Source organism: Myxine glutinosa, chromosome 11 (genome assembly GCF_964187855.1).
Source record: "Myxine glutinosa chromosome 11, kmMyxGlut1.1, whole genome shotgun sequence".
Classification (NCBI taxonomy): domain Eukaryota; kingdom Metazoa; phylum Chordata; class Myxini; order Myxiniformes; family Myxinidae; genus Myxine; species Myxine glutinosa.
In genome coordinates this window covers 2,683,023-2,696,176 of record NC_136271.1, presented here as the reverse complement: position 1 = coordinate 2,696,176, position 13,154 = coordinate 2,683,023, and the positions used below count along the sequence as shown (strand labels likewise).

Sequence of the window (13,154 nt, the reverse complement as noted above, 5' to 3'; positions counted from 1 at the left end):
TCTTTGCTGCGATGGCTAAACTATGGGGGAAAAAAAAAAGGAATTCCTGGGAGATCCTGCTGTCCGTGCAGGGATAACCAACATCACGTGTTGGCATTTGCAGTTTTCACACGCCTGTCCATGTCCCCATTAAAAAAAAAAAAAGTTTTTGTTTTTGGCTCACAAACATTCCCGGGAGTTACCCGAATCCACCGTAGTTAGATTTATTGAAATGAGTTATAACATTTCTCAAGCTATAACACAATAAACAAACAGACAGACACGGCTCCTTTTATAATATAGATGTTCAAGAATTGAGAGTCGATACATTACACTTACTCAGAGACGGCAAATGATGGACGGTATTAGGCTGTCCAGGGGCTCGATTTGTGTCTGGTTTCGCCTCGGCATATGACACCTCATCTGCCCAATCCTCCTGGATATCTTCCAAATCAAAATCAGCATCTACATCGTAGACCTCAGTACGAGAGTTGGCCAAATGAGCAACTGAGGGGGTTGTCATAGGCTGGCATTGTGGGCTCAGTCGTGTTGTAGGTGAAGGTAGAGCGAGCTGTGCCACAAACTGCACATCGTTAGTTTCTGCAACACGTTGAACATTATTCTGCTCTCCGACGCTGGAATTGGCCTTTGTCGAGAAAAGAAAGGGTAGACGACCCGTAGATCGCTCCATCTCACTAAAATTGGATAGAATCCTCCGTCTGAACAACATAAATAAAAAGAGTAAGAAAGATCAATATGTTTATAATGAATTTCATTGGAATATATCAACACAAGATGAATTAGAGATTAGAATTTGTCACGAATGAGTCCGTGGATATCAATCCGCCATGTTAGATGTCAAACCACCATTATGTTTCATCTCAATTAAAAGGCACATGAAAAATTGAAGTCTCTTCAGAGAGAGAGAGAGAGAAAGAGAAGTAGAAGACACATCAGACACTTCTAACTCGAGTTATGGTCTGCAAAATGGTTTTGAAAGGGCACATGACCTTTGACCTGGTCAATCTAAAAATTGAATAATTTCATCTTTGTATTACAGTCCATATGTGTGTTAAGAATGGTTGACATAGAGTGGTTCACAAGTTATTGCGGCAACACAGATTTTAAATTAAAGGTCACTTGACCTTAGGCCTTTGACCTTTTGAACCCAAAACTTAATCACTTCATCTTTGTTTAACATTCCATAGTTATTAGGCTGTTTCCATCCACTGTGGAGAAATTTTTCGTTTTATTCATTTTTACTTCTACAACCAACTGTTACGTGGTCCCCTCGGTGAATACCTGGTCTCGGTGACCCCCGGACCGTGAGAGGAACTTCGCCAGAAAGCTGTATTAAATATGCGCTTTCGCCACGCAATCCATATGAATTTCACCCCAGGAGACAACTGACGTTCAAGGATATATTTCAATGGGAATGACCATACAATTGCAATGACACAACCACGGAGATTTTCCCCGAGCAATCAACCATATACAACCATCAACAATTCCCAATTCACAAGCACTTTCCTATGAGTAAGATGGCCATCTTATATACGTGTGTCCCGGTGAGTACTCACGACACCCTTTCGGTCTCGGTCCCGCACAATGTCTCTGGGCCCCTCCTGACCAAGATGATGGTCGCCGTCACCGCACTCGGGCGGTAGAACGAACCCCGGGTGGACGTGTTTCCACCGGGCAGGTATCGTACCAAGCACCGAGGCTGCAGCCCCTCGTGGCCACGCGAAGCGGATACGGTAGAGCAAGCCAAACCCCACGCCGCTTGCAAGGCGCGTTAGGCCCCAATCGTGCGACCCGCACGCGTCTGTTTGGACGGTGCCGCGAACGGGGCCAGACGCGGGTTCGATGCACGGCCCCACGTCAACTTGACGTCTCCACCGGGCCGGTACACGTTCCGGTAATTCCTCTCGCCAGACAGGCTTCGGAACGCCGCTGTTTCACGCAGCGCCAGGTCGATCCCACCTTTTGTCGGAGCGGGGCGATGAAGAATAATAATCGTCCTTTTTTCCTCGTGTCGTTTCTTCTTCCGTTTCCGGCCACTCCCTCAGAAGGGCTCCTGACCCTCCAACCACAACAACTACACAACAACTTAATATACTACACACGGATAAGCAAAGACCTGAATGGTAATTCACATACATTCACATAAATATGTAACACTCCCCCCCTTCAAGAAAGAAAGTTTGAACCCAGCGAAAACTTTCTTTGCCGGCCAATTTGGAGAAACAAACCAGATAACTCGACACGCCCCACATTATCCGTTCCCCCCGGGCACAGTTATCACTTAACAATAAAGCAACCAAAATTTCACCACAACCCCTCCAGATTACTCCCTCTGGACTAAGTACCAACAACGACATTGTCCCTGCCAAATCAAACTCCATCTCATGACCCTCTGACTTTGCCCGTCAGTTTCTTGGGAATGAAGGTTAAGGGGTTGATCAAAGATCCAAAGTTAAGCAACTCGATAGCACTTTTTCCGGGAGGCCAAGCCGAGTATTCACTACATGGATGCCTTTAGGAACGCGGAGTTCACGGTTAGTCCGTGCAGGAAAGTTCTCTACATGGGCGCCTTGAGGAACGTGGAGTTCACGGTTAGTCCGTGCATGAAAGTTCACTACATGGACGCCTTTAGGAACGGCGTTCACGGTTAATTCGTGTAGGAATCTGGGCTCGGCGGCTCCGCCGCCTTCAGTGCTTCAACTTCTCAGAACTTCCCTAATAATTAGGGTGGGACCACTGGTCCCTGTAGTCCCATGAATAGCGGTCTCCTTCTCGGCCACTACCAAAACTACCGCCCAGTTGTCCTCTCCTGTAGACCTCTCGACGCCTACGAAATGCCTTCCCTACTGTTATGGTCCGACCCTCCAAATCCTTGCCATTCCAATTCTTCTCTGCCTCTCTGGCGTCTTTTGTGCTGGCAAACGTGACAAAGCCGAACCCTCTTGACTGTTGCGTTTCCCAGTCTCTTACCAACCGCACTTCCACCAGCGGCCCATATCTGTTGAAGACAGAGGTCAGAACTTCTTCCTCTGTTTTGAAGTTCAGTCCCCCTACAAATAACTTGGCACTTTGGTCGCCCTCCCGAGCTGGTGTGGTGTTATTTTCCCTGCTGGGCTCTTTACCAACCCTCAGGTTACCATAAACTTGACCCCCGGCCAAATCATTCCCGATAACCACAGATACACCCTCTACAGGAAGCGTGGCTTGTAAACCGGCGGTGACCGGTCCTGACACCAAATCGGACTCCAACTGGATGACCTGAAGGGGAGCACTAACACCGCCCCCGATCCCCTGTAAACGAACACTATCCCCCGTTGCCGTCTCCTCGGACCATGGCAAAATGCCTTCAAGCATTAAAGATTGGTGGGCCCCTGTGTCCCTCAATATCCTAACCGGTCTCCGGTTAGTCGAGGCTCCATCCAGTGACACAAACCCCTCTGAAATAAATGGTTGGTAACCCTTTTGATGGCGATTTCTTACGCTAGCCATCGCATTCGGAGTTGTAATAGTCGGACTCCGCTCTGGGTTGTCCCTTTTCATGAGGTAACAACTGGACATCAAGTGTCCAGGTTTCTTGCAAAACGCGCAAGTAGGCCCGGAGGAAAACTCGGGGTCTGCCTCGGGCCCCCCGAACTATAAGTTTGTCTTGGGCCCGCATCCCTCTGATTTCGAACCGGTGGGGTATCATAGTTGTCCCCATAATCATCTCGAGGCCGCCGCCATGTATGGTCGTTCTCCGCACCTGCTGTTCCCCACCTCCCCTGCGGAGATCTAGGCGAGGAGTTAGGTTCGTGGACCCCTATTCGGTGGGTTAAGGCATAATCATCTGCCATGGTGGCTGCGTCCCACAACTTTGGTACCTTCTTTTCCTGCAGGTACACTTTGATGTCCTCGTGGACACTCTGCTGGAATTCCTCCACCAGGATCAAGTCCCGCAATGTCTCGAAGTCTTTCCCGACTCCTTTTGACTCACACCACCGATCAAACATGTTTTCTTTCACTCTGGCAAACTCCACATGGGTCTCACTCTCCCTCTTCCTGGCATTCCTGAATTTTTGCCTGTAAGCTTCCGGAACCAACTCATAGGCTTTGAGGATGTGCTTCTTCAGTACCTCATAATCTGCACATTGGTCCATTGGTAGCGCCGAATAAATTTCCTGAGCTTTCCCCACCAGCACACTTTGCACGAGTATGGTCCAGGCCTCCTCCGGCCAGTTTAATTGTCGAGCCACTTTCTCAAAGTGTGGAAAAAATTTCGCGACTTCTTTTTCACTGAACGGTGGAACCAGCCTCACATGTCTGCCCACATCCCAGGTTTTCTGGTTAGGTGTCGACCCCGTCAGCAAGGGTGGTGCCTCTCCCCGTTCTCTCATTAACTCCAGCTCCTTGAATTTGATTTCTTGCTGAAGCTCCATGTCACGTTCCTTTAATTCCCTTTCCGCTTTTCTCTCCTCTGCTTCGAGGTCCCTTGCAGCTCTCCTTTCCTCTGCTTTTTTGTCTTCTAACCTTTCCTGGAGTTCTCGTTCCACTCTCCTTTCCTCTGCTTGTTTCTCTTCCCTCCTCTCTTCTGCTTTCCTTTCTTCTTCTGCTCTTTCCTTTTCTGCTTTCCTTTCTTCTTCTTTTAACCTTTCCTGGAGTTCTCGTTCCACTCTCCTTTCCTCTGCTTGTTTCTCTTCTCTCCTCTCTTCTGCTTTCCTTTCTTCTTCTTTGATCCGTTCCTGGCTCCGTAATTGCAACTCCAGTTTCCGGAGCTCAACGTCTTCTGGTTCTTCGGGTAGCCACTCCCAGGCTAACTCATCCCATGTTCCTAATCCCACCATAGATTGTATCACCGTGGCCTGCAACTCTGCCTTCCTCAAATTAGTTCGGACCTCCAAGTTAAAATGTTTGGCCAATTTCAAGAGGTCCGACTTTAGCAACGCTCGGAACTGTGCCTCACTCGGGGTTTCCCCAAAGTTCTGTGCCACAAACGCCATGGTGCCTATCGTTAACACCTGTTAACCTTCACCCAAGACTTTACTCCAATTTCTCAAAAAAAAAAATTACCAATTAATAATTAATTAATAATTTTTAATTAATAAAAAATTATTATTTTATTATTTTATACAATTTTAGATCCCGGACGTAGACCCAATTGCGAAACCGCAAATCGTAATTTGGACGAGCCCCCAATTCTGTTACGTGGTCCCCTCGGTGAATACCTGGTCTCGGTGACCCCCGGACCGTGAGAGGAACTTCGCCAGAAAGCTGTATTAAATATGCGCTTTCGCCACGCAATCCATATGAATTTCACCCCAGGAGACAACTGACGTTCAAGGATATATTTCAATGGGAATGACCATACAATTGCAATGACACAACCACGGAGATTTTCCCCGAGCAATCAACCATATACAACCATCAACAATTCCCAATTCACAAGCACTTTCCTATGAGTAAGATGGCCATCTTATATACGTGTGTCCCGGTGAGTACTCACGACACCCTTTCGGTCTCGGTCCCGCACAATGTCTCTGGGCCCCTCCTGACCAAGATGATGGTCGCCGTCACCGCACTCGGGCGGTAGAACGAACCCCGGGTGGACGTGTTTCCACCGGGCAGGTATCGTACCAAGCACCGAGGCTGCAGCCCCTCGTGGCCACGCGAAGCGGATACGGTAGAGCAAGCCAAACCCCACGCCGCTTGCAAGGCGCGTTAGGCCCCAATCGTGCGACCCGCACGCGTCTGTTTGGACGGTGCCGCGAACAAGGCCAGACGCGGGTTCGATGCACGGCCCCACGTCAACTTGACGTCTCCACCGGGCCGGTACACGTTCCGGTAATTCCTCTCGCCAGACAGGCTTCGGAACGCCGCTGTTTCACGCAGCGCCAGGTCGATCCCACCTTTTGTCGGAGCGGGGCGATGAAGAATAATAATCGTCCTTTTTTCCTCGTGTCGTTTCTTCTTCCGTTTCCGGCCACTCCCTCAGAAGGGCTCCTGACCCTCCAACCACAACAACTACACAACAACTTAATATACTACACACGGATAAGCAAAGACCTGAATGGTAATTCACATACATTCACATAAATATGTAACACAACCATTCGGTGCCACTTGGCGTAGAAACACCGTAGCCAGAATATTTTTCAGTTCAAACACCGTTTTGGACTTGCACAGCCCATTTGAAGTTTTGCCCTATGGAGCGGATCAGCGTCTTTCAAATGTTACGAGATAAAGTTTTGCCGTTGACTTATGGTCAGTTTTCCAAGAAGAAAATAACTATTTATGACTCTTATGACATTCAAATGTTGGAATTCAGTTGATATCACAGTCTCCTTTTTGGTGCCGGCAGTTTGATCACACAAATACATTGTTAGACCATATTGTCAAGAAAGGCAGAGATTTATTTCCCTGTACAAACTTTATCAAAATCGCAAAACTAAAATCGCCCTCTCATTTGTTACATGTATTCACTGTCTTTACAGTTATGCAACATGCATTATACATTGGTTATTGTGCTACATGTCTCGTCTTTACTCTGATCGGTCTTGTGTACTTAGTTATATAATGTCTATTGCCGTGTCCCTGCCGATTATATCAGCTGGGACGGATGGTCAGAACCAGCCTTACTCTCGAGGCGACCTCCTGATTATAGCGGTTAATTTGCGCGCACCGGATGGAAGAGATACGAGGCGTTTGACGAAACGAACACAAGGGTTTATTCCCGAAACCCACAAACTCGACGCATCATCAAAAATGTACGATAACGATTTAAAAGCAAATACGGCGCGGAATGAAAATATCGAAATAAAAACCGAGGTAAATTAATTTCTACAGAGGTACAAAACATACCGACTCACAAAACAAGACAGGGGGAAAAGTAATAAAAATAAAATCTCCCTTTAGCTGGCCGGCACTTAGCTGTGGCCCCACCGAGTCCTTTTGGAGATTGGTGGTGGTGACGATGCTCACAGCCTCCCACGCAAGATTGCGACGGCACAAAAGAGCCACGCGCTTTCAGCTCCACAGGCGTGAGGTGAGTCCCGAAGATCATGTCCTCCACTGTCGGGGAGGGACAGCGTGGCCTCCAGCTCCTCCTTAACGGCAGCACCAGCCTCCTCACACTGACCACACCAAAGGTTCATTCCTCCAAAGCGCCCAAAATCCACCAAGAACAAGAATAGGTATCGCACCAAAAAAATGGCAAGCGTCTTGTTTCGCGTTGCCTTCTCTCTTTCTCACTCACGTCACCATCACTCTCGAAGCTTTGCCCACCCCCCTCTCGTTCTGCCAATGTCCGCCAGGCCAATCGCGTCCCTCAGGGGCGTGACCTGCCAGCCTTCTTCTGCCCACTGAGAGCTCTGCCTCTCCTGGGTGGGTCTTTTGCTGTATTATGTCCATGGGGGCGCGTGTAGTTTGGCCGGCACCTGCTTGGCTTGGCTGGTAGATGTTTTACATGGCCGGCAGATGCTTTAAAATGTTAGGAATGACTACTGAGAGAAATCACGCACAGGGGAAATTAACCTTAAACCCTACTCTAATTTTTTTTTTTTTTTTTTTTTTGTATACAACATCGAGGCTCGTGAAAGAGCGAACATTAATCACACAGAAAGACAAACCGACACATAAAACATATAACATCGGGAGCGGTAGACAAGATGGGGAGAGAGGGGGAAGGACACAAACACAACATTTGAGAGCAGGGACCGAGAGACATGGAGACATTGAGAGATCTGTGGGAGGGAGAGGGCTTTGGGGGGGAGGCATGGGAAGGGGGTGTGGGAGAGGTATAAAACATATGGACACTGCCATGGTTCATGCGAGGCTTATTTCCTCGCTTCAGGGCAGCGCTAGTACTTAGGTAACAGTGAATTTGGTCCCGAAACCCTCCCTATTTAGCGGTCTGGAAGGGACGTTCTGGAAGGGACGTAATTAGCAGGATGGCCTGTCTGGAAGGGACGTTAGCCCTTGTCTGGAAGGGAGAGTACTTTAATGAAGTCATTAAACAGCGCTAGTACTTAGGTAACAGTGAATTTGGTCCCGAAACCCTATTTAGCGCTGTCTGGAAGGGACGTTCTGGAAGGGACGTAATTAGCAGGATGACCTGTCTGGAAGGGAGATTAGCAGGATGACCTGTCCCTTCTGCCTGGAAGGGACGTAATTAGCATGTCATCATCCCTCGCATGATGACCATTTTAACAATCTTGAGCTACATTTTCCCTGCTTATGTACATCGAAATGCTCCTACGTGTCACATGGTCCATGCTATTTCTTATACAATTCTACCTTTCCTACGGTATTCTCTTACCTACCCCTATAAATGAAACAATATTGTTGCGGATCTGCTGCCGGCCTTCTTCCCTTACCAAGGGGGGATTAGTCCCCTTGTCTTGACTGACCTGGCGCGACCCGAGACCTATTACGTCCCTTTCAGACAGCGCTAAATAGGGTTTCGGGACCAAATTCACTGTTACCTAAGTACTAGCGCTGCCCTGAAGCGAGGAAATAAGCCTCGCATGAACCACGTGTGTTGGTGATATGCCGAGCGGTTGCGTACACGTGATCCGTGCCGTTATAGATGGTGGAACCCGATTCAAGCGGTTCTATTCGTACCACGCTTAGCCAATGGAGAAATCACGGGAACGATCGAATCAGAAGGAAGAACAGAATTTATTTACACTATACAAGGATTGGTAGAAGGAAAGGGAAACCGAGCAGCCTTATACAGTCTTACTTAATACCCCTGGACAAACGAGCCCGTCTCACACACACACTCACACGAGGATTGCTGATGAGCAGGATGATGTTCTCCAGTGCGTCCAGGGATGGCTCTCGTGCAGCTGTCTCCGGTCCCCAACACGTCCCGTGGAGATGAAGGCAGGAGCTCGTAGCGTGTCGCCTGAACAATCGGGTTATCTCAGGGCGCACGGTAGAGGGCGGACTTTGGCGCGACTGGCGGTTATTCACTCGCTTATTCACTCACGGTTATGGCCACATTCACTCGCGTGGCCGAAATGCGCTATCTTCGTTAACGGCGCGTCTGGCTGCGCCCGCGTAAATGTACGGCCAACGCCTCTTCCTCTATCCCCTGGCGCGCACGTTCTATTGCGAGGGTCAAAGTTCAACAACAGCGAGTGATGCAAATTCTCTGGCACAGTCCTTTCTCCTCAAGTCCTATCGCGCCACTGGTGCAAGTCAAGTCCTTTACAACGCGCTTATCCTCTGCAAGTCCTGTCGAGGGCTTTTCGTATGGGCTTATATAGACCCGCCCCGCGAACCTTCTGGAACTCACCAGACTCTCTTCACCACGCCCTCTCACACCATGCCACTCGAGCTCTGATTGGCTGGTGGCTCTTACCGTCCCCCCACGCCACTCACCCCGACCCCGCTTCCCTCCTTCACCTTCCGAGGCCCACCTCGTGTTAACTCGACTAGCCAAATGGGACGCAGGATGGATTACGCCCATAGAGGTAGAATGGAGGTTGGAGCAAAATGATTGGGGGCCTATACTCCTGTCTTTACACAACGCAGGCACTAAGAGGGGAAATGGCCTATTCTTACACATACTAAGACATAACTATACTACAAATGGGCCTAGATGTTGCTCGTGTGACTAACTATGGGGGGGCAAACCTTTAACCTTTAATGACTTCAATGTGCCAATCTCAAAACCGCAGCAATATTATATATGTATATATATTGTCGTGTTCCCGGGGTGAATAGCCAATCGAGATTTACACTCCGAGGCGGTCAACTATGGCAGTGTTAATACGCGCGGGGGAGGACAGTGAAGGGTAGCGGAGCTCTTAACTGCATGGATTCCACTAGACGTCTTCAAACCACGCTGAACAAATCAAACCGACACGGTCCTGTTGCATCGTTAAAATGTAACAATAAAAGGGTTTAAGAAAATAAATGCCAGGAAACAAAAAAAATGCACGGTAAACTAATATTCCTAAATGGAGCGCTCCCACACGCACCCATATACAACACAAGGGGAAAAATAACTGAAAGTAATAAGTGTGTTTGTTTGTGTACTCAGCTTTGAGCGACTCTTCATCCCCGTCGGTCCTCGAACGGGTCCCGGAGGTCCGTGCATGGGAAAACACATGACTTGGCACGCAGTTCGTTCACTCCAGCCGCTGAGCGCAAAGCGAGCAGGCCACGCTAGTCTTCAATGTCTGCTCCACACAGCACCGTGGTTTCTCAGTGCACCCAGCCACCGCACAGTCAGCACCAATGAGACAGGGAAAGGAAAATGCGGCCGCTTGCACCGATCACCCGGACCAAAAGAAATGATCCACGAGCCGCGACCGTCTGCAGTAACTCAGGACACCAAGAGCCAAGAGCGGGACGTGCGTCTTCAATAGCCCGGACAAAGAGGAGAAAATGCGTGAATGTCCTTTCTCAACTCGGGACCCAAAGAGAGTAAATGCGACTGTTCGCAATGGGAACCCAGCACAAGAAGGAAAATGCCGGGACCCAAGTCTTTTGTTCCCAGGGCTCTTACGTCATCCGACGACGGTCCGCGCGTGCTCTAATCAGCGAGTCCATCTCCTCGCTCTATTGTACTGGACCAATCACTACCCCGTGGGGCGGGGCCCCACGCTCCACCTGCCTGGCGCTGCGATGTGGCGGGTGGCGGCACCAGCAGCATTTGAATGTCCTGGTTCCGGTTATTTTCATTTGGTGTTATAATTACTCGCCCATTGCTTGGCGGGTAGTGTGTGTGTATCATAAGGAACAGAGGAGAAATCACAGAGGCAATTTACATACAAGGAATTTACCCTTAACCCCTACCCAATTAACATAACACCACCCCTCGCCATGGGGACAAACATACGACCTTACATGACATCCGGTCTGACGGATCCCGACTTCGGTACATGGAGGTTTCTTCTTCTTCATGAGCACACTACCTATACAACCCTACCTGGCCCTAAGGTATTTCATTGCCTACCCCCCATAAACGTAACAATATATATGTGTGTGTGTGTGTATATATATATACATATATATATTGTTGTGGATCTCTAACGTCGGCCTTCCCCTTATCAAGGGGGGGATTAATCCCCTTGTCTTTTTTACTAGCTGACGCGATCCCGGGGCTATCACGTTCCTTCCGGTCGGTGCTAAATAGGGTTGTTGGTCGAATTAGTCCTATTACCTAAGTACTAACACCGACCGTGAAGCAAGGAAATTACCCCACCCGAACCACGGCGTCAGTGGACACGCCGAGCGAAGCGAGCCGCTATTCGGGCCGTTAACAGGTACTAAACCCGATTCTAAACGGTTGCAATTGTGCCACGCTTACCCAATTGAGAAATCACTCGGACGATCGGATTAAGAGGAAACTAGGAAGAACAGGCAATTTATTCACACTTTGTACAATTAGAAGAGGAAAAGAAGAAGAGAATGTACAGGGAAGAGGAAGAAGCAGATACACAGGGCAGCCTTATACAGTCAAACTTATTCCCTGGACACGGGCCCGTTCACACTCAGACTCACTCTCAGACTCACCCACACGGGGTTTGTAGATGGTTGGGTTGAGGGTCCACCGATGGCGTCCACAGCTCGTCCGGTCCCCGACTCGTACCGTGCAAATGGTGGAAGACGGCCGGCAGCTCTCCGCGTGGCGTAGGCGCGAGGTGGACAAGTATATATCAGGGAATCGGTAAGTGGCGATTATATAGCGTATGTAATACTTGTACCGGCGCCTTTATACGCGCTCCCGGTATTGCTATGAGCGATGCGCCACGTCCCCAATGGTGTTACCAAGCGCCTTTCAACAACGTCCTTCTGCACCAGCCCTTCTCCCGCTGCAGTCCTCTGCAATGCGTGCCGCGCGCCAGCCCTTTGTAAAGCGCAATCAATCCTTTCTAGGCTTGTCACCGCGCGTCTCTCCCTCTCGTAACTCTGCACACGAACCAAGCCGAAGCTCAACTCAACTCGAGCTCTCTCCTCATCACTCAACCCCGATCAAGACTCGTAGCTCACTCAACTGAGGACCCCGGCTCATAACTCGTTCAACAGAGCGCACGTTCCCCTCATAACTCAAGTTCGTAACTCAGCGCCTATCCCATCATAACTTGAGCTCACGACTCGAGCGCTTGCCTCATAACTCATAAATGTGGTGGCAGGTGGGGGCCTCGCGCGAAGGGTTATATTGCCACGCCCAGCGAACCCTCTGGAATGTCCAGCCACACCCTGTCAGGCGATGTCGCCTCAGCCCTGATTGGCTGTTGAGGGCTTACCGGCACCGCCTTTGACGGCTGCTTGACGTGGCCACACCCCCACCCTTGCGCTCCGCCCCCTTTTCGGGCCTTACCTCGTGGCCTTTGGGCTGGTTTGAGCGAGCAAGAGCAGCAAACGCTGCTGGCAAGCAAAGCGTAACAAACTGCGAGGGGCAATGGGGTGCAGACAGGATAGCGCTCAATGGCGTCAGTTGGAGGGAGGCTGCAAAAATGGACGGACGGGGCCTACTCTTATTTGTTCTACACAACGCAGATGCAACTATTGGGAATGGCCTTATCCTAAACACATACTATGAAATAACTAACGTCCTAATATAAGGTGACCTACGTGTTGCTTGTGGCCCAACTATGGGGTACAACCTTTAACGATGTTACCTGTGTGGGTTCTCAAAACCGCAACAATATATATATATCTATCTATGTATGTATATATATATATATATATATATATATATATATATATATATATATATATATATATATATATATATATATATATATATATATATATATATATATATATATATATATATATATATATATATTGTTACAGACGCGGTGGTGGATGTTAGTTTACCAAGCGGTTTGGTATGACCACGTCTGCACAGGTTACCCGATTATACCCGAACGTTGACTAATCGCGCTACGCTAGGTCAATGAAGGAAAAGACACACGGCTGGGATTAAAATGACACCACACCAGGGATACGGTTCTCAAGACCTCCGGAGGAGGTTATATTCGTTCGGAAGGTTAGATTACAACTACAAGAGGGACAGCAAAGGAAGATAGGCACTTAGACACAATCTTATATTATTCCCGACAGACCACAGAGAAACAGGACAAAAACTGACTCACACGGGGATTGATGGCAAGGAAAGCGGGTATTCGATGGCTCAAGGTGCACTCTTGGCTCAA

At 48.9% G+C, this 13,154-nt stretch overlaps 2 protein-coding genes across 3 annotated transcripts in view; both read right to left on the bottom strand.

Moving 5' to 3' along the window:
- The window catches only part of TAF5 (TATA-box binding protein associated factor 5), a 543,784-nt gene that overhangs the window by 376,266 nt on the left and 154,364 nt on the right, over window positions 1–13,154 (bottom strand). The gene's annotated exons all lie outside the window — the stretch shown is intronic.
- Window positions 1–13,154, bottom strand: part of LOC137436359 (recQ-like DNA helicase BLM) — a 99,898-nt gene that overhangs the window by 64,609 nt on the left and 22,135 nt on the right. For both annotated transcript variants that reach the window (XM_068130064.2, XM_068130065.2), the window contains one exon: window positions 319–698. In XM_068130064.2, coding sequence (XP_067986165.2) covers window positions 319–698 — 380 coding nt within the window. The remainder of the gene's footprint in view (window positions 1–318; window positions 699–13,154) is intronic.